The sequence below is a fragment of the Muscardinus avellanarius genome (genome assembly GCF_963383645.1).
Source record: "Muscardinus avellanarius genome assembly, chromosome: 1".
Lineage (NCBI taxonomy): Eukaryota > Metazoa > Chordata > Mammalia > Rodentia > Gliridae > Muscardinus > Muscardinus avellanarius.
The window spans coordinates 216,554,330-216,578,961 of NC_137786.1; the positions used below are offsets into that span (position 1 = coordinate 216,554,330).

The 24,632-nt window shown below is 37.7% G+C and overlaps 1 protein-coding gene across 4 annotated transcripts; it reads left to right on the plus strand.

The window, feature by feature from the left end:
* Positions 1-222: 222 nt before the first annotated feature.
* Positions 223-24,212, plus strand: API5 (apoptosis inhibitor 5; the record flags this gene model as incomplete). Of its 4 annotated transcripts, none has more annotated exons than XM_080718327.1 (14): positions 223-291; positions 5,614-5,775; positions 7,232-7,325; positions 7,876-7,941; positions 8,658-8,809; positions 10,390-10,596; positions 11,596-11,700; positions 12,607-12,696; positions 14,420-14,601; positions 15,514-15,607; positions 17,057-17,113; positions 18,748-18,824; positions 19,156-19,292; positions 24,130-24,212. In XM_080718327.1, 14 exons carry the CDS (start codon positions 223-225, stop codon positions 24,210-24,212), a joined length of 1,575 nt encoding a protein of 524 aa, XP_080574453.1. The 4 variants fall into 4 exon arrangements, with proteins under 4 accessions (XP_080574453.1, XP_080574454.1, XP_080574455.1 ...); XM_080718328.1 differs by having other exon boundaries at positions 24,135-24,157; XM_080718329.1 differs by lacking the exon at positions 5,614-5,775 and having other exon boundaries at positions 24,135-24,157.
* Between the last annotated feature and the right edge of the window lie 420 nt (positions 24,213-24,632).

A 24,632-nucleotide genomic window follows, 5' to 3' on the forward strand; every position in this document is an offset into this window, starting at 1 on the left:
CCGCAGCTGCGGCGGCTTCCGCCGGGGCCGCTCCCGACGCGCACGTCCTCACGTAGACGTTGGGGGCGGGACCGGCCTGTGCGCGGTGACTGGCGGCAGCCCTGGCGGCAGCTGGAGGCTTCACAGTGCGGAGCTTGAGCTTGGAGCGGTTCCGAGGCGGCGGCGGCGGCGGCGGCCGCGGCGACTTGGGCAGCAGGAGCGGCCTCGCGCTCGGCGCTCACCATGCCGTCGGTGGAGGAGCTTTACCGCAACTACGGCATCCTCGCCGATGCCACGGAGCAAGTGGGCCAGGTGAGCCCCGGAGCGGCCTGCAGGGCCCGCGGCCTCGGGAACGCCGCCGCCGCCGCCGGGCGCCCCTGTGTGGAGGGCGGACTGGCTGCCCCCGCCGCCTCGCGGTCGTTTTCTTTGCGCTATTCCAGGTCCTTAGGAAATTAGATCGAAAGTTTTCAAGGGGTCGAGAAAAATACCTTTCTGAAGACAAAAGTTGGAACCGATTTGGGAAAGAGTATTTTAAGAGAGCAAAGCTTACGAAAAGCCGAAGGGCTTTCTCGCCCAGACATTCCTTCCTGGGGACCGGGGATTTTCATTTATTCTGTTTTGAGCGCCGGGTGCTGGAGGCGCAGATGGAAATCGTGGGGGGAGACTGCGGACGTGCGAATAAGGAGGATCGGCTCGGTTCGGTTCGGTTTGGTTTCAATGAAAAGTTGTGAGAAAAAGTAGCATAGGGCTGCCCGACGCCCATGTCTCGAGAGCGGGGAGGGCGCAGCTCTAAATAGAGGCGTCTGGAAAGGTTTTTCTTCAGTGTTTGCCCCAGATACAGTGTCTCAGCACCGTTGGGTTGTTCATACAAGCCAGGATTCCTTGAGTTTTCAAATACTGTAGTACATTGAACTTGACTGCGGGTCTGGGGCTTGGAGTGGCGGAGTATGTGAGGTCCTTGGGAGGAAAAAAAAAAAAAACATCCTGGAGTGATCTCATTGTTTTAGAAATCTCGTGCCATATCTTTTCAGTGCCTAGAACCATTTGTGGTTTTTCTGCGTTCACATCTCATAGAGTAGAAAGTGGAAGGTCCTAGAAATTCTAATTAGCAAAGTAGTGACAGTATCTTTTCTGTCCCCTTTTCTTGGATGTGTGTAGTTCAAGTAGAATCTTCCTGAGCTACGCAAAAATCTTAGGACACTTATTGTAGCTCACACCAGAATTGTGAATATACCAGGTCCAAGTAGCAAATGATTTTCCTTCTCTAGTCCCATTTTGGTAAAGAATTCCACTATGTTCTGTAAGAGATGTGTACTGACATTGTTATGTATGGAGTGTATTAGGTTAGTGGTGAAGGAGGAATTTTCTCTCCATTAAGATAAGAGAAAAACTGTAGTCATAGTTTGAGTTTTTTGTTGATATTAGAAAAAAGTAGTAATGAAGATATTCTCAGTCATTATATAATTTATGATTGAATTGGGGAAAATGGTAGCAGATTGCATTACCTAAATTTGACTTTGTTTCACATTAACTAGAGGTAATTGTATTATCACTTTGTAGATGAAGCTTTCCCAAAGAAGAGATACTCAGGAATCCCCTAGGGAAAACTTTGAATTATACATGGTCCTGGTTCATCCCCCCACCCACATTCCCTACCACCCCCCAGTCGGAAAATAAAGTGCTTAACAAGCTCCTACTTAGAGTATATTATAGGACAAATGGAAGCCCAAATGGAATTTATATGTACTGGTTGAGTAGCCATTTATCACAAATTCTGGTACCAGAGCTGCTTCATGTTTAAATTTTTTGTTTCAGATTTTGGAATACTTTCATACACTGTGCAGGTATAGCCTCATCTCTGAAACTTTCCAGTCACTATTATCTTTCCTCTTGGCATTCCTAGTTTCCACTTCTTCGGCCTGTCTTTCTCCCACTCTGCTTGCGCTGCTTCTTTAGGTATCCTTCCTCTGCTGTGTATTTCCTTACCTTTCTCACCTTTGTATTGTACTGTGCCCAAGGCAAGGTGTGGTACACGTCTGTTTTAAATTTTTCTGAATTTGCTTAATTTTAAGATGTAGATACTTAAGATACAAATATCTTAAAAGTTAAAGAAAATGTACTAGACACCAGTTAAAGGGCTGGCAGTGATGCTGATCTGAAATTGGATCTGTGAAATGCCTGACCTCTGATTTCTTCTCTTAGGCTTCTAACCACTGAGTACACTGGCTATTCAGAGTGGAAGACTGTGAGCTTTACTGATGTGTATTTCATAAAATACCACTCTCTTAGCTTGATGACTATAGACCAAATTTGTAATTCCTATAAAATATGTAGAATTATTAACAACCTGCATTAGTATCATATGTGCACTAGATTTACTAATTGAGTATATGGGAAAGTAAATAGCTTAAACTATTTTCTTTTTATGTCATACTTGAGAAATATGTTTGTTGAAACTATATCTTTCTTTTAAATAATGTTTTGTTTCAAACATGGCTTTACCTGGCACATCAAACCTGGCCAAACATGGCTTTACCTGGCACAACACTGGACACAAACAAGGCTTTACTTGGCATATTACTGACCACTTAGGCATAGTTGTATTTTAACAATCACTGCCATGAACTTTTTCATATACTATATCTGATGAATGTGGATTAAATTGTATCTTACATTTCTTTCTTTCTTTGGTACCTGTGCACTATACCTCCAGCCCTATTCTTTATTTTGAATCAGTATTTCACTAAGTTGTGGAGGCTCTCATTAAGTAGCTGAAGCTAGCCATGAAGCTGTGATCTTCCTGTTTCAGCCTCCCAAGTACTGAGATTTTATTTTTATTTTGGAAGAGTCTTGCTAGGTTGATGAGTCTCAATATTTATTGAGGCTGCTCTCAAACCTGTGATCCTTCTGTCTCAGCCTCTGAAGTATTGGGATTACAATCATGTGTCACTATACCCAACTTATATCTTACTTTTTACTTAAAAATATTTAGGGATTTCTTTATGTAGAGTTCTGCTTTATTTTATTTTATTTTATTTTATTTTATTTTTTGGTGGTACTGGGGTTCCTGGAAGCCCTTCTTCCTCCGGGCTACACTCCCAGACCTATTTTATATTTTTGAAACAGGGTCTCTTACACCAGCACCGCTGGCTTCGAACCTGCGCCATCCTCCTGTCTCCGCCTCCCAAGCGCGAGGATTACAAGCGTGCGCCACCACGCCCGGCTAGAGTTCTGCTTTTTAAATAAGATATTAATAACACGGAAACATACAGTTTTAGAACTGCATTAAAAGTATTTACAATTAAAGCTTCTTGATAGGATCACAACTTTTATATCTAACTGAAGTATACTAATGTGTTGGAAAAGAAAAAATAATCAGTGTGTACTATTTGGAATATCTTATTATGGTAACATCCTGGCTATCACTAAATCACTATGATCACTGAGAATATCACTGATATTTTGTTTCCAATTTTGAGAACCACAGGTAATAACTACTATACCTTAGGGAGATTCTGGGTTAGGGCAGGGAGTCTTTTTCCCATATGACAGTAAAAACCATTTTAAGAACTGATAAGAAAGAATAACTTTATTTTGTATTATATAAAGTGTGATTGGTTGAAGTCTTAGTGATATTTGCTAAAATATTAGGTGAAACTGATTCAGTATTAGAAACTTTTACTTTGACTGGAATATATTGAGATATATTACTAAATTTCTAGGCATGGTGGTGCACTCCTGCAGTTCCAGTATTTGGGAAGCTGAGACAGGAGAATCACAGGTTTGAAGCCAGCATGAACAACTTAGTGAGACCCTGTTTCAAAATAAAAAGGTTTGGGAGTGTAACTCAGAGGTAGAAAGCACTGGGCTCGGTGTCCAGAACCAAAAAATAAAAAATAAATGTCTTAACTTTTCAAGGGTCTTACTACATTTGCCATGCTATATCCCAGTTTAGATGTCTGCATGGAAGTTATATTTAGGACTTAAATTTTATCTTTGAAGTCCTATATCTCATAAGCCCCCCCCCCTTTTTTTGTTAAATAAGCTCTCAGAACATAAATTTAAAAGAGTCTAATTAAAGAAGCTTGGCAAATATCTTGACTGAAGAACCCCACAGAACTGTTTGGGTCCTTGATCTGCTATTTAACTTGCTGCATGGCCCTGGTCAAATTATTTCACTTCTGTGAGTCTTGATTTTCTCATCAGAACATTAAATATAGTAGTAACATTTGGTGAGACATGTCAACAGGCATCACTCTGTCCCTGGTGGACTTTCAATAAATGCTTCTATTGATTCCTTTTTTAAAATTTGTTTCCACATTTTTCCCAGGGCGTGGAGGTTTGTTACAAGCAGGTATTTTTCATTTAATTTTAGACAATGTAAAATGCTTCTTTGAGCGATTTTAAAAATAAAGCTTTAAGTTTGAGTTAAAGGTAATAAAGAGTTGTGATTTGCCAAAAGTAAGGATGTCAGAACCGTTCAAGACTGATTTTATGAAGTCTTTATAGAAGCTATGAGACAAACCACAGGAATGTAAAGTGGTAGGAAAAATCAGCCATGATATTTTGAACCTTTGCACTGAGAACTATGTAATTCCCATTTACGTAGTGACTCCTAAAGACTAGTGTTACGACTACATTTCATGAGGAAGGTAACCTTTTCCGCAGAAATTTCTTATTGAGGAATTGGTGTCCTGTTTAATATATCAATAACTTAACATTCTACTTTATATTTTCACTCAACATAGCGTTGTGAATGAAAAGAATTTTTATAAAATAAACTTTGGTGCTCATCGTTTACTGGATGATTATTAGTCATTCTCTTAATGGCAGGAAGCAAACTTGCTCACATATCTGAAGCACTCAGAGCATTCCTTATACAGAGTGGACACTGTGCTGTTTGTATATTTATCAAGATTTTAATTTTTAAGAATTGTTTTCATTTATTAAAGCTTTTATTCATATGTTATTATTGCTGTTTGCCAGCTTAAGGAGTGCCAGTTAATAAAAGGGGCTGGTTTGGAGGCAGCTATGAGGAAAGATTGGAAACTGTTGAATCTTCCCTCCATGAGTTCCTGAGAGAACACACCTAAGAACTTTTTTTTTTTTTAAGGAAACAAATGACCTTTGAATGTTTTATTCTAAAATGTGATGTTAGATTCTGTCTTAATCCAATATTGACTGGCTATATAGAATAAATCATTACCACCTTCATATCTTAAAATATGAGACGTTTCTCCCCTACCTTTTTCAAGGTATTGATTAGAAAGAGAAGCATTATGATTAAATGAAACAATTCTTTGAGAATTATTACCATTTTTAAAGCAGGATGGAGTCACAAGGCTAGAATTAGTGATCTCTAAAATAAAGTAGTATTAGATTTACAAACTTAACACTTTTCCCACTTAAAATTAGGCTCATCTTTCTTCCCCAGTTGACAAATAAAACGGGGTTGAAAGTGAAGAGGAAATAGGGTAGAAAGATAGGTGTTCAACGTAAGCAGTAAAACTCTAAAAAAAATGAGTCTTAATTCTTAACCTCTAAAATTTTAAAGCAAACTTGAACGTGTTTAAGTCTTTTACATATTTTCCTGTCCTTCACTATTGTTTCTTTTTTGCTTCTTTCTCTTTTTAGCATAAAGATGCCTATCAAGTGATATTGGATGGTGTGAAAGGTGGTACCAAGGAAAAACGGTTAGCAGCTCAGTTTATTCCGAAATTTTTTAAGCATTTTCCTGAATTGGCTGATTCTGCTATCAATGCACAGTTAGATCTCTGTGAGGATGAAGATGTATCGGTAAGTTTATGATTGATGCTTTTCAGTGAGCTTTTGAAGTATTTCAGTTTGGGGATAATAAAATGAAAGTAGTAATCTTATCAGTGCACATTAAAATACTGTACTATTGTCTGGCATTACACCATACCCAGTCTTTAATCTGCTTTTTTTTTTTTTTTTTTTTTTTCTTTTTTGTGGGTCTGGGGATAGAACTCAGGGGCATTCTACCTCCGAGCTACACCCTCTGCCCTATTTTTTATTCTTTATTTTTGAAACAGGGTCTCACTAAGTTGCAGAGAGCCTCACTAAGTAGCCGAGGCTGTCCGCAAACTGTGATCCTCAGGTCTCAGCCTCCCGAATGCTGGGATTACAAACATGTGCCACCACGCCTGGCTTCAGTCTGTTTTCGGGAAAATGTATTAGCTCTTTTGCTAGGTTTTGTCAGAAATTTATGGAGATACACATTGCTTTGTTTTGCTTATCCATTATCCACTGTTAAAAATGGGTTGTGGCTCGCATCATTCTTAAAGATTGTAATTTATTATGCATATGAAATTAGATTGTTAGTTAATGCAGTTTAACACCTTTATATTTTTCTCATAGCAGAAAAATAATTGGTCACTGTAATAATCATACAATTACAAGATTACTAGGTTAAGAACACTTTTCTCTCTGGAGTAATTAACTGTTAGTGTTTCTGACTATTGATGCAGGTTTCTAAGAATTTTCAACTGTTCATGGCTTTTTAAATAAACTTCATGAATCATTAACATTCCATATAGAATTTGCTGCATAAAAAACCTGTACAGCTTTGTAATATAGAACCTAGTAAGTTAAGATCTGCATTTGGAATTAATCAAAACCACAAGTACTGTACTAAGTAGTAAATACTGAAAAGCCTAAAGTAAATGAGTTCCTGTGTGTGGCACTGCCACGGAAGCCATTCTAAAGGAATACTGTATTGTGTGTCCAAAGGGAGTAGGAACCCAACCTTTGTGTATTGTTAGTATATAAACATCTCTTTGTAATCTCAAATCTGTCTATTCCAGTAAGGTATTGTGATTATACACACACACACACACACACACACACACACACACACACACACACTACATTTTGTTTTACTTATTCTGTGAAACTTAAATATTAATTTGAAGCAAATTGGGCCAGGTTTGGTAGTATACCTTGGTGCTAGGTTTTGGTAGGCAGAGGCAGGAGGATTGTTAAGCATAGAAGTTTGTGGCTAGCCTGGGTAGCATAATGAGACGCCTTGTCTCAAAAAAAAAAAAAAAGGAGAAAGAAAAAATTTAAAATTATTTTTAAACTACTAAAAACCTCATCTTTTATGTTTTTGCAACTCATATGCTTCTAACTTTGGTTTGTCCGTGGTTTTAGGTGTTTTTTTTTTTTTTTAAGCTGAGTTTGTTGTTGCTGTATGATAGCATTTGGTTAATTTTTTGTTTGACATCATACGTAGATTCGACGCCAAGCAATTAAAGAGCTGCCTCAGTTTGCCACTGGAGAAAATCTTCCCCGAGTTGCAGATATACTAACTCAACTTTTGCAGACAGGTAAGGCATTATTTTATAACCTTTCTATTTAAATATAGTTTCTTTCTGAAAGTGATTTTGTTTTGAACTGTTTTGCATGGTGGAGGGAGTGCTGAATATCCTACCTCTGTTCAGTAATTTGAAGTCTAATCACTTGATTATGGTCATCCCCCTTCCCTCCTCCTCACTCTGGGGATGGAACCCAGGACCTCATGCATGCTCTGCCACTGAACGATATCCCCAACTTCTGATTGTGTGATTCTTAGTGGTGGTTAGTTTTATTTCTGTTTATAAAAGCATATAGACTGGATTCTCTTAGGAATTTTGATGCATCATAATTTTCCTCCAATTTCCTCTTGTTGGTAATTGTACCATCTTAAAATACAAGTTTTCAGATATGCCCAATCAGATCCTCTACCCTTATAAGGAAGATGTGTCATTTGGTACTTGAGAGAATTGCTTAGATAAGAGTTACCTGTTAATCTGGGAAAAACTGTGGTGTGTTAAGTTTCAAAATGGAATAGATGATGCTTAAAAATTATGTTAATTGTGCTATTTTTTCTCTATCCAGATGACTCGGCAGAATTCAACTTAGTGAACAATGCCCTGTTAAGTATATTTAAGATGGATGCAAAAGGTAAGGCCAGTTCTTATTTTCAATTGTGCTTACTGTCTTAAAAAATTAGAGAGCTTGGCATTGCTCATTAAGTTTGGGGTTCACCCAGAGATCTGTTTATAAAAATTGTAGTATTCTGAAAAAGTCTCCTTAAATCAGGATGTTTGTGACTAGAAAAATCCAATATAAATAGTTGGAGAGAGAGAGAGATCAAACTTTCTGTGTGTGTGTGTGGGGGGGGGGTTACTGGGGCTTTAACCCAGGGAAATTCTACCTCCAGGCTACACCCCCAGGCCAATTTTTTATTCTTCATTTTAAAACAGGGTCTCACTAAGTTGTGGAGGGCCTCACTAAGTAGCTGAGGCTGGCTGCCAGGATCCTCCTGTCTAAGCTTCCCAAGTACTGGGATTACTAGTGTGTCGCCACACAAATTTACTTTAGAAATTTTTCTTTTACACTTTAAAAACAATTCTTTCAAAAATACCTGCATGTTATTATTAATGATTTTTTTAAGAGTCATGTTCAAGCTGACTCTATTCAGGAACAAAGCATGTAATCACTCTGACAGTTGGGGCTATATAAATCTTAAACCAAGTTTTACTGCTATTGATGGTATTAAAAGGTTAATGAACTTGTTAGAAAAATGCCTTGTTTTTTTGTTTAAAAGAAATTTAGTTAAAATTGAAAACTTTGCAGTATACATAGACTTAACAGCAGGCAACTGTTTTCTTTTTTAGGAACTTTAGGAGGCTTGTTTAGTCAAATACTTCAAGGAGAGGACATTGTTAGAGAACGAGCGATTAAGTTCCTTTCCACAAAACTTAAGACTTTACCAGATGAAGTCTTAACAAAGGAAGTCGAGGAACTTATCCTAACCGAATCCAAAAAGGTAAGCTCTGGTCCGTTGAACAGAGATTCTCCAAAGGAGTAGGACATTTTTTTTTTTTTTTTTTTTGGTGGTACTGGAACCCAGAGGCTTTCTACCTCTGGGCTATGCCCCCAGACCTATTTTATATTTTATTTGGAAACAGGGTCTCACTAAGCTGCTGAGGCTGGCTTCAAAACTGTGCAATCCTCCTGTCTCAGCCTCCCAAGCGCGGGGATTACAAGCGTGCGCCACCACGCCTGGCAATAGTAATATTCAAGGTTGAGTGAGTCTTAGGTAAATAATACATTTCATGGGAAGTATCATTGAACTTCAAGTTTTTCTTATGTTGTATTTAGCACATGTTTTCTCATAATGATGAATCAGTATAGTAACTTAAAGGGATCTGGTCACATTTAAACTTTTTCTGGTATAGATACAATATTTATATATCCTTAGGACGCTATACAAATGACCTCCTTCTGGAACCCTTTCCTCCTATAAGGATGTTCTCTCATAGTATTCTAGATCATTTCAAAATAAAATCATGTTATCACATTGAAAGGATTTTTTCTTTTCACCCTACCTCATGACACTATAACTCCTAAAGAATGTGAAACAATGCTTATGTGTTTGTGCTCCCAACATGTAGCATCATTACAGATGCTAAAATTGGCAGGCATGGCACAATTAACATTTCACTAATTTTAAAGTGTTAAGTTTGAGAATAATTTACATTTCCTAAATGTTTGAGAAGATTTAACATTTTTTATATAGTAGTACCACTCACTTACTGATGAGATGTCTTCACTGAGAAAGGAGTAGCTCCCCTGCTTTGAATATCAGAATATTTTACATATGCCCAGCTAGTAATAGTATGTCATGATTCCATGCTTCTTTGGTCAGTGACACATGGATTTAGACCCACTACTATGAAAGACTTAAAGTTTGCATGGCCTTCTATTTTATGTATAATTTTATATTATTGTAAATGAGGCTGCTTAATTATAGGAAGCTGAGTCTAACAATTTGCTACAGAATTTCTCTGCCTTTTTAAGTTTTTTTTTTTTTTTAACAGTACTGAGGATTGAACCCAGGGGCATATTACCTCTGAGCTACATCCCCAGCCCAGCCCAATTTTATTCTTTATTTTGAAACAGGGTCTCACTAAGCTGCAGAGGGCCTTACTAAGTAGCTGAGGCTGGCCATGAATTTGGATCCTCCTGTCTCAGCCTTCCAAGTACTGGAATTACGAGCATGCATCACCACACCTGGCTTTATCATTCTTTCGAGAGCATTTTCATTTGTTTCTTTCTTAATCATACCCTTGTGAAATTTTAATGCTCCAGATGTATTAATTGTATATCTGTTTATGTTCTGTGTATGTATCTGTGCTTTGTACATAAATTTTCTAAGAACCAGTTTTTGCTCCCTTGGAGAATAGTTGGTTTACTCTGAAGCTAGAAGTCATCTTTATCCATATCTCAGAAGTATTGCTATCAGACTGACTATATGAATGAAATAAATTTGCCATTCTTTCAATATTGACCTTCTTTCCCATTCAGGTGATAAAGATATTATCATTCTGAATTGTCTCTTTCCAGGTCCTAGAAGATGTGACTGGTGAAGAATTTGTTCTGTTCATGAAGATACTATCTGGGTTAAAAAGCTTACAGACAGTGAGCGGAAGGCAGCAACTGGTAGAGCTGGTGGCTGAACAGGCTGATCTAGAACAGACCTTCAACCCATCAGACCCCGACTGCGTGGACAGGCTCCTACAGTGCACTCGGCAGGCAGTGCCCCTCTTCTCTGTAAGCTTTGTTTATCATAGCTGCTATTTTGATTTTTAACTATGTGTATTTCACTTTTGAATGTTCTCTTCAACCCTTTCCATAAAAGTATCGTGTGTGTGTGTGTGTGTGTGTGTGTGTGTGTGTGTGTGTGTGTGTGTGTTAGGGATTGAACCCAGAGGCATTCGACCTCTGAACTACACCCCCAGCCCTATTTTATTTTTTTTTATTTTGAAACGAGGTCTTGCTAAGTTGCTGAAGGCCTCACTAAGTTGCAGAGGTGGGCTGGAATCTGAGATCCTCCTATCTCGGCCTCCCAAGTACCGGGATTACCGGTGTGCACTGCCACACCCAGCTTCATAAAATTATTCTTAGCACAGTGGGGTGGGTATTTACTTTATGGAGGCCAGGGTGGGTTTTGTAAGAATGAAAATCAGGAAAAAAAGATTGATTAGTCTTGTGTTGTAAATGCTTTTTTTTGCTAGAGACTTTTTTTTAAGTCATTAGAATTTTGCATTCTGTCTCTAGTTATGTTTCCCTCGGCCATGAATATTCTAGAATGTGAATACCTTAGTTTAAAGTATAGTTTAAAGGGTCTCTGCTTTTTGAGAAATGTATAGTCAGAGAATCAGTGAAGAGTTCGGTGAGCTGGAGCTGTCCCAGTGCTCCCGCTGGCTTTGCAGCAGTGTATTCATTGTTGGTATGATTTCTGGGGTAGTATTTGTAGTTGTAGTACTTGCTGCTGTGGTGCTTAACAGTTTCATACTAGAGATTGGATTCAGGGACATTCTACCTTCAAGCTATACCCCCAGCACTTTTTATTTTTTGAAACAGAGTCTCACTAAGGTATTGAGGCTGGCCTCGAACCTGTGATCTTCCTGTCTCAGCCCCCAAGAACAGGGATTACAGGCATGCCCCACTACATAAAGCTTAATTTATACTTTTGATTGATACCTATTAATATTGAGAAATATATTTTTTCCCTTGACAGCTCAGTATTCTTTTAATTTCTTTCTACAGAAAAATGTTCATTCCACAAGGTTTGTCACTTATTTCTGTGAGCATGTTCTCCCTAACCTCAGTACCTTGACTACTCCAGTAGAGGGGCTTGATATACAGTTGGAGGTAAGTAAAAATTCCTTTTTCAGCACTGAAAACACATTCTTATATTTTAAAAAGTGTAAACCACTAACTTAGATCTGAGTTTTAAGGGGCTAATTTAAGTGGATCTAGTTAGTTTGTTGCAGTGGGAAAACGCTGCCTATAGATTTCATTATAGTCAGTCTTTACCATTGAATCCTTAATATTTTTAAACAATATTATAATCTTCATCCACAAAACCATATTTGAGCTAGAATAACACAAAATATCCTTAATTCCTGATCTTCCAGTGGAATTGACTATTCTTCTGTATTCTATCTTAACTATAACGTCCAGACTTATTTTCTTTGTGGCATCTCTGGTACTTTATATTAGTTTTTTATTACTTTTCCCCATACATTTGATCTGATTCATCTCTGTATCCTCAGAATCTAATTCAGAGATTGATTCTGAAGAGCACTTAATGATTATTAAATAGTCAGAAATATGGAAATGCAAGTGCCATTTCCTTCATAGGCCTCTGATGTAGAGAAGAGCCTCTCTCTACACTGATACCATAGTTTGCTTCAATGTCCTGGACTAGACTCATCAGACAGGGATTGGGTAAAACAAGAATATTCAGAATTTGACAGTTAGTGATATTTTGACTTAGTTTCTCAAAACTAAGCTTAATAGCCAATGAAGCTCTTCTTAAATGTTAGTAAATAATTCTTTGCTATTAAGGGTTCTCAGTAACTCTTTATAGTATAAGCTGAATTGGCTAACATTTATTTTTGCATTGTAATTAACACTGCCATTATTAACCTGTTGCGGAAAGTGTCATATGTGTTCTTTTCCTTACTTTCTACAGATGTACTACAAATTATGAGATCTAGGGTTTACAGTCCTTGCTCGTTCAAGTTAGTATTAATGGTAAATTGTGTGTTTTAGGTATTAAAATTGTTGGCGGAGATGAGTTCATTTTGTGGTGACATGGAGAAGCTAGAAACAAACTTAAGAAAACTATTTGATAAGTTATTGGTAAGAACTTTTTTCTTTCCTGATGGTAGAGTCATTATATAGCCCTAAGGATTTGTTCAATATTGATTTATAGCTACAGAGAACCATCTTTTGACATTTAAATTCAAAAGTGTAGCCAGTATTATCTGGTCAGATCCCATGTATATATTTTTTAAAATAGCTGTTTAAGCCAAGTGTGGTGGTGCATGCACACTTGTAATCCCAGTACTTGGAAGGCTGAGACCTGAGGATCACAGGCTTGAGGCCAGCCTCAGCTACTTAATGAGGCCTGTGCAGCTTAGTGAGACCATGTTTCAAAATAAAGAATAAAAAATAGGGCTGATGGTATAGCTTGGAGTTAGAATGCCCTTGAGTTCAATCCCAGTACTGCAAAATAAATACTTATATTTATACATATATGTTTAATCTTGGCATTTCTTCTGTTGATGTTTTGTGTAAACATACAGGATTTAGATAGTAGATCTTTTGTTCCCATATCAAAATAACTTTGTGTAAAAGAAATTAACGTTTTTGATTGTACCAGTAGTCTTAAAACTAAAGTTAGCATTGTAAAAGGTCATTTGTTCCAGTTCACCAACTAGGTAGCTGCCTAAGGCCAAATAGCTTTAGCAAAGAGGAAATAAAGTCTGTCATTAAGTTGTAATTGTAGAGAAAATAGGTCACCAGATAAAATCATCATGAACATCACTGAATGATTTTCTTGTTTTATGTAAGCCCAGTGATAAACTGCAGGCCTTTGGCATGATTTGATTCATCCAACATCTGCTATTTGTCCAGACTTGCAGTACTTTTTAGTGTGTAATAACACTGGTTTGGTTTTTTGGATTTGTTTTGTTTTGTTTTGTTTTGGGTTTGTGTGTGTGTGTGTGTGCGTGTGTGTGTGTGTGTGTGTGTGTGTGTGTGTGTGTGTGTGTGTGTGTGTTACTGGGGGTGGAAACCAGGGGCTTTTCTACCTCCAGGCTATACTCCCAGACCTTTTTTATACTTCATTTGGAAATAGGGTCTCACTAAGTTGCTGAGAGCCTTACTTAGTAGCTGAGGCTGGCTTCGAACCTGTGCATTCCTTCTTTCTCAGCCTCTCAAGCACTGGGATTACAAGTGTGCGCCACCACACCCGGCTCTAATAAGAGTGATATTGAATAACTGGTCGCATGTTCAATGTAAAGAGAGTCAGTGCTTAAAAAATTACGGACCCATGTTCAGAAAAGATTTTTGGAGTCATTAAGAGCCTCAAGTTGCCAGGCGTGGTGGCGCACGCTTGTAATCCCCACGCTTGGGAGGCGGAGACAGGAGGATCACGCAGGCTCGAAGCCAACTGCACTGGCTTAAGAGAACCTGTTTCCAAATTAAAAAGTATAAAAATAGGTCTGGGAGTGTAGCCCAGAAGTAGGATTTCCAGGAACCCCAGTACCACCAAAAAACAAAAGGAGCCTCAACTTTTGACATCAAACTTGGGTTGAATCCTGACTCTGAACTTTGTTTCATCTGTTTAAATGCCCAATGTTAGGTACTTTCATTTTCATTGTTAGTAGTAGCTGCTTAACAATAGTTAATAAGGAGAACTAACATTCTAAAGTCTTGATCCAATAGGTAAAAGAGCACACCTAAGTTTCTGTTTTGGGTAGTTTGTATGCTCCATGTCTTAAAAATGTGCTTTATTAATTCTTTGAGTATCTGTCTATATTTATTAGCGTGCAAACACTTCTATACTTCTGTTCTTTAGGAGTACATGCCTCTTCCTCCAGAAGAAGCAGAAAATGGGGAGAATGCTGGTAATGAGGAACCCAAGCTGCAGTTCAGTTATGTGGAATGTTTGTTGTACAGTTTTCACCAGTTGGGCCGAAAACTTCCGGATTTCTTAACAGCCAAACTGAACGCAGAAAAGCTCAAAGACTTCAAAATAAGGTGATACATGATTGAAGTGTTTCAGTCCTTGACAAAGATGATGGCTGTCCTAAAGTTCCCTAGGTTTTGTTTTGTTTTATAAGAATATTCTCCTTACTCTGCCTTATGCAGTGGGACCAAACAGATGGACCAGAAAACAGGCATGCATGTGAACATACAACAGATGTGGCAAAACAAAACCACGGAGGGAAGGCACTGGGAAAAAACAGACTTTAGCTCTTCTCACTTGCTTTGTAATTTTGGGCAGGTTCCCTAACCTCTTCAAATCCCCTCCCCATTTCCTCATCTGTTGAATTTGAATGATAAAGTACATACCTCAAAAAGATGTGGAAATTAAGTGAGACAGGTGAGTGTAAAGGTTTTACACAATGCCTGGCACACATAGTGGATACTCAGTAACCTATCGCCACTATTGTAATAATCTAGTGTTACTGGAGGAGCAGGGCTAGAGTAATCAGTATATGTAGGTTTCATAAAGATGGTTTGTATTTAATCATTCTTTTAACAAATTCACATCTCTAATTTTTACTTATGTATTTCTTTTATTTGGAAACAGGGTCTCACTATGTTGCTGAGAGCCTCACTAATAGCTGAGGGTGGCTTTGAACCTGTACAATCCTCCTGTCTCAGCCTCCCAAGTGCTGGGATTACAAGCGTGTGTCACCACGCCCGGCTCACATCTCTAATTTTTAAATGCCTGAGGTAGTGTCACCTTTTATTGCCCCCCTGCTGCCTAAGAAATTGATTTAATACTTAAATGTTTGATCAGAAACAGGCAACTTAAGAAATTACTCTTAATTGATCATATAGGCATTTTCTACACTTAGAATCATTTTACTACAGTTGGAGATTGTTGAAATTTAAGAACAAAATTGAAGTGATGAATTGCTAATTAAATGCTTTTTCATTTAGGCTGCAGTACTTTGCACGGGGCCTGCAGGTTTATATCAGACAACTTCGCCTGGCTCTCCAGGGTAAAACAGGCGAGGCCTTAAAGACAGAAGAGGTAAGAACACTGGTTCTCATCTCAAGCTGCTCATTACATATCAGATTATATAGGATTGCATTGAGATGTTTGATTTTCCCTAATCAAACCTAATTTAATCAGTCTTCATCCCAGTTCTCATGAGATAATTTGACTTTTCATTGTTTCTTCCTATAACTTAAACTGATTTCATTTAAAACAACTCTTGAATGCATTTGTCCTTTATACAGTTTTTAGATAAATTGTGGATGACATTTTAATTTTCTAACCTGTCAAAGGAACATAGATGATTTGCTTTCTTCACTATCTCTAGACTTGTAGAGCCAAGAAATATGGTAGTTTTCTGGTTTTACTTTTTTTTTTTTTTTTTTTTTTTTTGGCAGCAGTACTGGGGATGGAACCCAGGGGCATTTCACCTCTAAGCTATACCTCCAGCCCTATATTTTATTCTTTATTTTGAAACAGGCTCTCACTGAGTTGCAAAGGTTCTCACTGAGTAGCTGAGGCTGTCCGTAAACCCGGATCTTCCTGTCTCAGCCTCCCAAATGCTGGGATTACAAGTGTGCTCTGCCACGCCCAGCTTAGTTTTACTTTTTAAAAATACTTTTATTGGTGCCTTACAGTCTCATATCATAATGTAGTTCATAGTAATGGTGACATACGTGCACAAAGCATTTGGTGAGCTCCCTCCCAAGTTCCCTCCCCACTCCATGATAGTGAGATTGTTACGGGTATTCTCGCATATGTAAATAACATCAGTGGGAGTGTTTCCTTCATTAATTCTCCCCTGCCCTCCCCTAAACAACATTCTTAGCTCCACTGGGGTTTCTCCTCCATTATCTGAAGTCTCTCTTGTATTTTTCCTGTATTTTTTTCTATGTATGAAAGAAAATATATCACTTTTCCCTTTCTGTGGCTAGCTAATCTCACCGTAATATTTTCCAGGTTCATTCATTTTTCTACAAATGACATAATTTTGTTCTTTATTGCTGATAATTTCATTGCCTGCACATCCCATAATTTTGTGATCCATTCATCTGTCAGTGGATATGTAGGTTGGTTTCATAATTTGGCTATTGTGAATTGTGCTTCTATAAACATGTCCCTTTGGAAAAGATGCCCAGGAGTGGTATAGCTGGATCATATGGTGGATCTACCTAGAATTAATTCTGAAAGAGAAATACAGTTACTCTAGTTCTGTGTCAGAATGGAACATGCACGTAAGAGTAGGGAGGGGAATTCCCTAATGTACATGGTGTACATTAACAAGCTATCGAAGTTCATCACTAAGCCAAACATGGGAAGGAAGGCAGAGGGAGGGAGTGGGGTGGCAGCTGGGTAAGGGCTGAATGGGTAATGTGTGCATGTGGCCTCTACCATCTTTTGTACTGCATCAAGATGTATGACTCCAATAAAAATTTTAAAAAGAAGCTATTGGCATTTTAATTTAATTTTGTTTTTCCTTTGCAGAATAAGATTAAAGTCGTTGCATTGAAAATAACAAACAATATTAATGTACTAATCAAGGTAAGTCTATCTTGTCAGTGTAAGAAGTTTTCTATATATTGAGGACTGTATTAATAATGGATAAGGGGAGATGGCATTTGATTTTTTAGCCTTTTGAATATCTCATAAAACTCAGCATTGCTTACTGTAAGAATAGATGTGTACACATGAAATATCTTCTTGTGAGCCAGATGCAGTGGTAAACGCCTGTAATCCCATTACTTGGGAGGCTGAGACAGGAAGGTCATTGGTTCGAGGCCAGCCTTAGCAAATTAGATGCAAGACTTTTTCAAAAGCTCAGAGGTAGAATGCCCCTGGGTTCAATTTTCAGTAACAACAACAACAAAAAAAGAAGTCTTCCTGTGGTATTTTTTCGGAGGGGAGGGGGGTGTTTTTTTTATTTTGTTTCAGTGTGTGTTTTGGGGGGGTACTGGGAATTGAAGCCAGGTGCATTCTACCTCTGAGCTACACCCAGAGCCCTATTTTTATTTTGAACCAATCTTGCTAAGTTTCTCAGGTTGGCCATAAACCTGGGATACTCCTGTCTCAGCCTCCCAAGTGCTAGGATGATAAGCATGTGCCATCATGCCCAGCTTCTGTGGTCTTTTCTACAAAAATGTCTATGTAATAAATTCATAGCTTTTTTATATTTTATTTGGAAACAGGATCTCAATAAGTTGCTGAGAGCCTCACTAAGAAGCTGAAGCTGGCTTCAAACCTGCATAATTCTCCTGTCTCAGCCTCCCCAAGTACTGGGATTATAAGTGTGTGCCACTGTGCCTGGAAATTCATAGCTTTTGGTAATGTAAACTACGGTATACCTTAATTATAAGCCATAATTTGATAATACTGTTTTTACCATTCTTAATTCTGTGGAATTACTTTTTCTCAACAGAGAGGGAATGGGCATGGTGGCACATGCCTGTAATCCTCGTACTTAGGAGGCTGAGACAAGAGGATTGCAGGTTTGAGAATAGTCTCAGCAACTTAATGAAGCCCTCAGTAAATAAATGAGATCATGATTCAAAATAAAATGTAAAAATGAATTAGGGATATAACTCAGAGATAGAATGCCCCTGGGTTCACTCTCCAGTACCATGTGAATAAAAAAGTTGGTAAATATTTATGTTTTACCCTGATACCAAAATAAAAAATAAGCTGCACTTTAAGTGATATACACATAATTGTGTAATTATATTAGAGGGTAATTGGTATCATTTGGAAACAAATTTGTCTGTTTACTTTTTTTTGCAGTTTTATGTGGGTCCCTAGTTCAATCACCAAAAAAGATAAATTAAAGCTTCTTTTTTTTGGGGGGGGTGGTAGTGGGGTACCTGGAAGCCCTTCTACCTCCGGGCTACACTCCCAGACCTATTTTTACATTTTTATATTTGTAAACAGGGTCTCCTAAGCCAACGCGCGCGGCTGGCTTCGAACCTGCGCGATCCTCCTGTCTCTGCCTCCCAAGCGCAGGGATTACAAGCGTGCGCCACCACGCCCGGCTAAAGCTTCTTTTTAAACATTTCTTTTCCCCTGTGTTGAGAACTGAACTTAGGACCTTGAGCCATCTTCAGTCTTATCTTCTTGTTTCCTATCCTCACCACCACTCCCTGCCACCAGTAAATACACTAGAAATTTTGTTTTTGTTTCTCCAGGATCTCTTCCACATTCCTCCTTCTTATAAGAGCACAGTAACATTATCCTGGAAACCTGTACAGAAGGTTGAGATTGGGTAAGAAATATATTTTAAAGGGACTCAAGGGTTATCAGAATGTTAATTCAGTTGTCATTTTATTGTGAAATAATATATTAAAACTGTAGTTTTATAAAATGAGTCACTTACATGTAAGTCTATAAAAGCAACACATTCCAGTTATTTTAAAGCCTTGTCTGACGATGTATAACCAAGCCACAGTTACTTGATGATATGGAACATTATTTCCTTTTTTCCCGATTAACTATCCTTTTTAGGATGTCTTACATCTGATTATATGTTATAAACATATTGATGGGTTCTGACATAATAAAATACATTTTAATTGTTGATCTTCCAATCATTATAGGCAAAAGAGAACCAATGAAGACACAACTTCAGGTTCACCACCCAAAAAATCTCCAGCAGGACCAAAACGGGATGCCAGGCAGATATATAACCCCCCCAGTGGGAAATATAGCAGCAATTTGAGCAACTTTAATTATGGTGAGCGTTTTCGTTTGTATACAAGCAGTATGAGAAATTAGAGAGCAATTGAATTGTACTTGGTTTTAATTATTGATTAGATATAGTATCAGCTCTGTCAGGTGACTTTTCTAAGCTAGTGTGGTAACTAAAGCTGTTGGGAAAAAAACAGTTTCTCCAGTTTTCTTACCTTTATAGACTTGAAATTGAGCATGTAACACTAAGCACTTGGAAAAGAAAAATATGCCTCTTATTCAGGGGAACAAACAGAAATGAAAGAAGGTGACATGACCTGTCCATTCCTTATTTTTCCAGTTCTAGCTTCAAGGCAGAACATTCTGGGACTATGGATGTAGTCAGTGGAAGAGTGCATGGCAAAGCAATGGGGTTTGATATCCAGCACCACTAAAAAGAAAAGGCATTTTGTGCATTCTCCCTCCGAGATGAGTATGGCTTCTGGCAGTTGTAGTGGTGGTGATCTTTCCTAGGTCTTACCCTCCTGTTGCTTGGCCTCCCATTTTCTGTAACTAAAGAGAGAAGTCACGGAAGTGGAGTCAGATATATAAGCATCATCTGGCAGGGAAGATTTGTTCACTGTAGTCTCTCTCATTGCCCAGAGCTCAGTCTTCCTATCAGTGCTTCTCACTCCCCCTTGGCTAGGAAAGCTTGCTGCCTGTCCATTATCTCCCAGAGCTGATGAGTCAGAAGTCAAGTCATCTCTCATTGGTTTTTTTCCTCATGGATCTTTGGGATTTTTGTATTATTTATTTAGTGGTGCTAGGGATTGAACCGAGGGGCATTCTTATACCCCCAGCCCAACTTTTTATTCTTTATTTTGAAATGGTCTCACTAATTTGCAGAAAGCATAATAAGTAGCTGAAGCTGGCCATGAACCCAGATCCTATTGTATCAGTCTCCCAAGTACTGGGATTACAAGCCTGCACCACCATGCCCAGCTCATTTTTTAATACTAGGGACTGAACCCAGGAACAGGCTACCTCTAAGCTACGCCACCAGCCCTTTATTGTTTTCTAACAGGGTTCCACTAGGTTGCCAAAGGTCTTGCTATTTTGTTCGAAGGCTGTCCTCAAACCAATGATCCTTGTGTCTCAGGCTCCCTAGTTACTGGTATTACAGGCATGCACTACTGTGCCTGGCTAGGGCCATTCTTAAAATTAATGATTATCTCGAATACTAAGAGAATGTGGCTTAAAGTAATCAAGAGCTTTAGCAATTAATAAGAGAGTTGTATTGCTTTTTACTTGGGAAAATCAGTTATTCTGAGTTTTCACAGGATTCTATCCTACAAAACTCACAACCTACCTGATAGAATGTGGAAAAGAGATGAAAACTTAACACCTTATATTTTATTTGATATAAAGAAATAATCACCTCCACCATCTTGTACTTCATTAAGATGTATGACTATAATGCACCAATAAAAAGTTTAAAAATTAAAAATTAAAAAGTGATCAGTGTTAAAAAATAGTAAGTATCATTTTACTTAGGACAAAAATCCAGGAAATACAACTTCAACTGTTTCAGTAGTGTTTATAGTAATAGGGGCAGTGACATGCAAAGCACTACCCTGTCTTCTTTTGCAAAGTAGTAACAAAATCTGTTAGTATTTTACATTTGGATATTTAACCAGATCAGATTATAAATATTCTCATAACAATTTGAAGAGTTTTCTTGACTTCATTTCCCCCAGTCAGTTGAAAACATAACTCCTCAAGGCATTCTACCTCGGAGCTACATTCCAAAACTTTTTTTTTTTTTTTTTTTTAAGGTACTGGGGATGGAACTCAGGAGCATTCTGCTGCCAAGCTACATCCCCCCAGCCCTCTTTTATTCTTTATTTTGAAACAGGGTCTCACTAAATTGCAAAGGGCCTCACTAAGTAGATGAGGTTGTCCTCAAACTGCGATCCTTCTGTCTCAGCCTCCTGAATGCTGGGGTTACAAGCATGTGCCACTCACTACACCCGGCTTCCCAAGCCTATTTTATTTTGAAGTAGAGTCTTGATAAGTTGCTGAGAGCCTGAATTGCTGAGGCTGGCCTTGAACCTGTAATCCTTAGGTTTCACCCTCCCAAGAACTGGAATTAAAGGCACACACTCAACCCCAGTAACCCAGAAACACTAAACATTCTACATTTTGTGACATACAGTCTTTACCTTTAGCCTTTTTAGAATATAAGAATGATTCTTAAAATACAGTTTTAAGCTGTGCATGCTGATGCATTCCTGTAATTCAGCTTCTGAGGAGACTGAGTATCCAAATTTAAGGCTAGCTTGGAAATCATAGCAAGACTGTCTCAAAATAAAATATAATAGGGCTAGGGCTACATCTCAGTAGCAGGGTACTTGTCTGGCATGCACAATGCTCTATATTCAATCTCTAGCATACAAAAAGAACAAAATATAATTTTAACTGGAAATAGTGTTTTTTCTTTTTTAAGTTAATAATATATGCTTAAAACCATTTAAAAGATTGTGAAAATGAAGAGTGGTGCTTTAGCATGAGACCTTTCAAAAATAAATTTGGTAAATCCCTATACTAGAGAAATGCCTGTATCAATTGGAATTTTTTTTTTAAATCCAGGATAAGTAGGTAGGTGGCATGCACCTGTAGTTCCAGCACTGAGGAAATTGAGGCAGGAGGATTACTAGAGTCCAGGAGCAACATAGCAATACCCTGTCTCAAGAAAGGAAGTGAGAAAGGGAGGAAGGGCCAATGTAGAAAACAGCTGCATCAAATACCACCTTCCTACAGTGTTTGATGTACTCATCAGATGTAGCTGAACAATTGAGGATAACTCTATATTTCACATTCAAATTGAAAAAGAAATGAAAGAGTGGATTTTAGTAGTCCTGTGAAAGTATTAGTTTGTTAGGTATGTTGGTATTAACGAAAATGTAGCCGAGTGGTAAAGCCTAGCAAGTGGTAATGCCTTAGGTTTAATCCCAAGCAACTGAGAAAAAAGAAAAAAGAAAATTATATATAGTATAGTATACCTTCAATAATACAATAAAAACAAAGATTTTTTTAAAATTTAATAGTGAGTATGGTAAGGGGACAATGTGCAGACATCTGCATTGATGGGTCCAAGTCTGAACATTTAAAAATACAGGAGTTAATCCCACTAAAGGTTACTATACTTCTTGAATGCACCCTCAGTCACCAAGAGCATCTTGCTGTTCAGACCACTTATTCTTTTTTCAAAACTGATCACTGATAAATTAAAATATTTTGCATATATGGTACTAATTTTTTAAGACTTTTTTTTTTTTTGGTACTGGGGATTGAACCCAGGGGCACTCTATATCCAAGTTATACACTGAACGCCTTTTTTTTTTTTTTAAACGGTCTCACTACTGAGGCTTTCCTTGAACCTTCAATCCTCCTGTCTCCCAAGTACTGGGATTACAGGCATTCGCCACCACACCCAGTTTCATTGGCTTTTTAAAGATAATTAAGTATTTAGAAATTTTTAGAGCTTAATTATCCTAACAGATATAGGAAAATAAACAGCTAAGAAATATAGTTTTTATAACATTGTCACCTTGAATGTGTTCACTAGAGTAGTAAACATGATGAGTTCATCATTAAATGGTTTGCATATCTATCCACTTATAAAAATGTGTCACGGCACAAGAGGTGTCATTGAGTCAGGTTCCAGTCTTAATGAAACATGTTGGCCAAACTAACTAAAAAAGGTTTAACTAGTTAGGTTCAATCTCAGAGCTGAATTACTTTCCTTTGGGGGGGGGGTAATAACAAAATATCACCTTAAAAGACAATAGTGGCAAAAAACAGATTGCAAAATTGACTATAAAGATTTTTTTTACATTACCAAGATTGAGAGTCAGAAAAAGACAAACCAGTTTCTTGTTTGAACTAATAAGATTGCAATGAAGATATTTCATCTCATTTACATGTGATGAAAAGGCCAGTCTTCTTGATAACTTCAATCATTTTTTCACTGGAAAGACTCAAGGAGTATTTTTCTGAAGCTATGAAAGTGACCGACCATTGATTGGGTCAAAGACTCTATTGTTACTGTGTGACGCAGTTAAATTAATTGTTCAGCAAAAGATATATATCACTTATACCAGTAACTCAAATACTATATATATGCATGTATGTATATGACATGCATGTATGACACATTTGTCATATGTATATACACACATGCACGTATACATAAGAGTTACTGGTGTAAATAATTTTATCTTTTGTTAAAAAAATGTGTACATTGTACATATTAAATATATAACACACACTTGACACCACTTGTGCAAGTTCATACTTATAATGAAAAAACAGCATTTATATCTATATTTGAGTACAAGTGCTTTAAGTATTATAATCAAAAGAACAAATTGCCTGTTTGTTGCATTTGGAAGGTACATTTTCCAATTTTCAGAATTGATCATTGATAATTTACACTATTTTGCACATATGGTGCTAACTTTTAAAGACTAATGGCCTTTTCTGTTAATTCCATATTAAGCATAGAAATTTTCGTACTTTCTTTATCTTTGGTAGTGATTAACACCAAAATAAAGAACTAAGAAGTATAGTTATAACATCACTATGAAACAACTTTAATGGAATACATTTAACTAAACATGTACTATGAATTTGGCACCTTGCCCATGTACACACCTTGCACATGTGCTTTAGAATAAATGTTGCCCTCATTTTAAGTACAAAATGAATTTGTAGCTTAACAGAATGCTAGTTTTGCTTTTATAGGGCCTACTGCTACTTTCAGAGCCACAAGCTATTTCTACTCTGTATGCTGTACTGTGAAGTCCTGAGCAACACCTAAACCCTTGTTCGCTTTTTCGTAGAGCAGAGAGGAGCCTTCAGGGGAAGTAGAGGTGGCCGAGGTTGGGGAACTCGAGGAAACCGTAGTCGAGGAAGACTCTACTGAGTAAGATAACAAATTCTTCAACATTGTCACAAGCTTAATATACTTAAATTCTACTACTCATTGTATTGCCGGGGATGTCCCTTTAAAAGGACTGCTGCCTTCAGCTAAAAACTTAATGTTCTTTATACCTTTGTATGTATGATCTACTTTTGTAACAGACCATGGTTGTGTCCAAGGTAAAACCTCAATAATATTTTTGGATGCTTTGTCTGCAACCTTGACTTGTTTTTCCACTATCATTATTCAGACTTCATATTGTGAATCTTTTACTTTTAAACATCTCGATGTTTAAAAGTAAACATCTTGATAATTTGTTATCGAGAGCTGTTTGAGTCTAAAATGTAATGAAATTTCAGTCTGGTGAAGATCATCAGTTTGAAAGGTTCCTGATTTTCCTTTCCCCTGTCTTGGTTTTCTGCC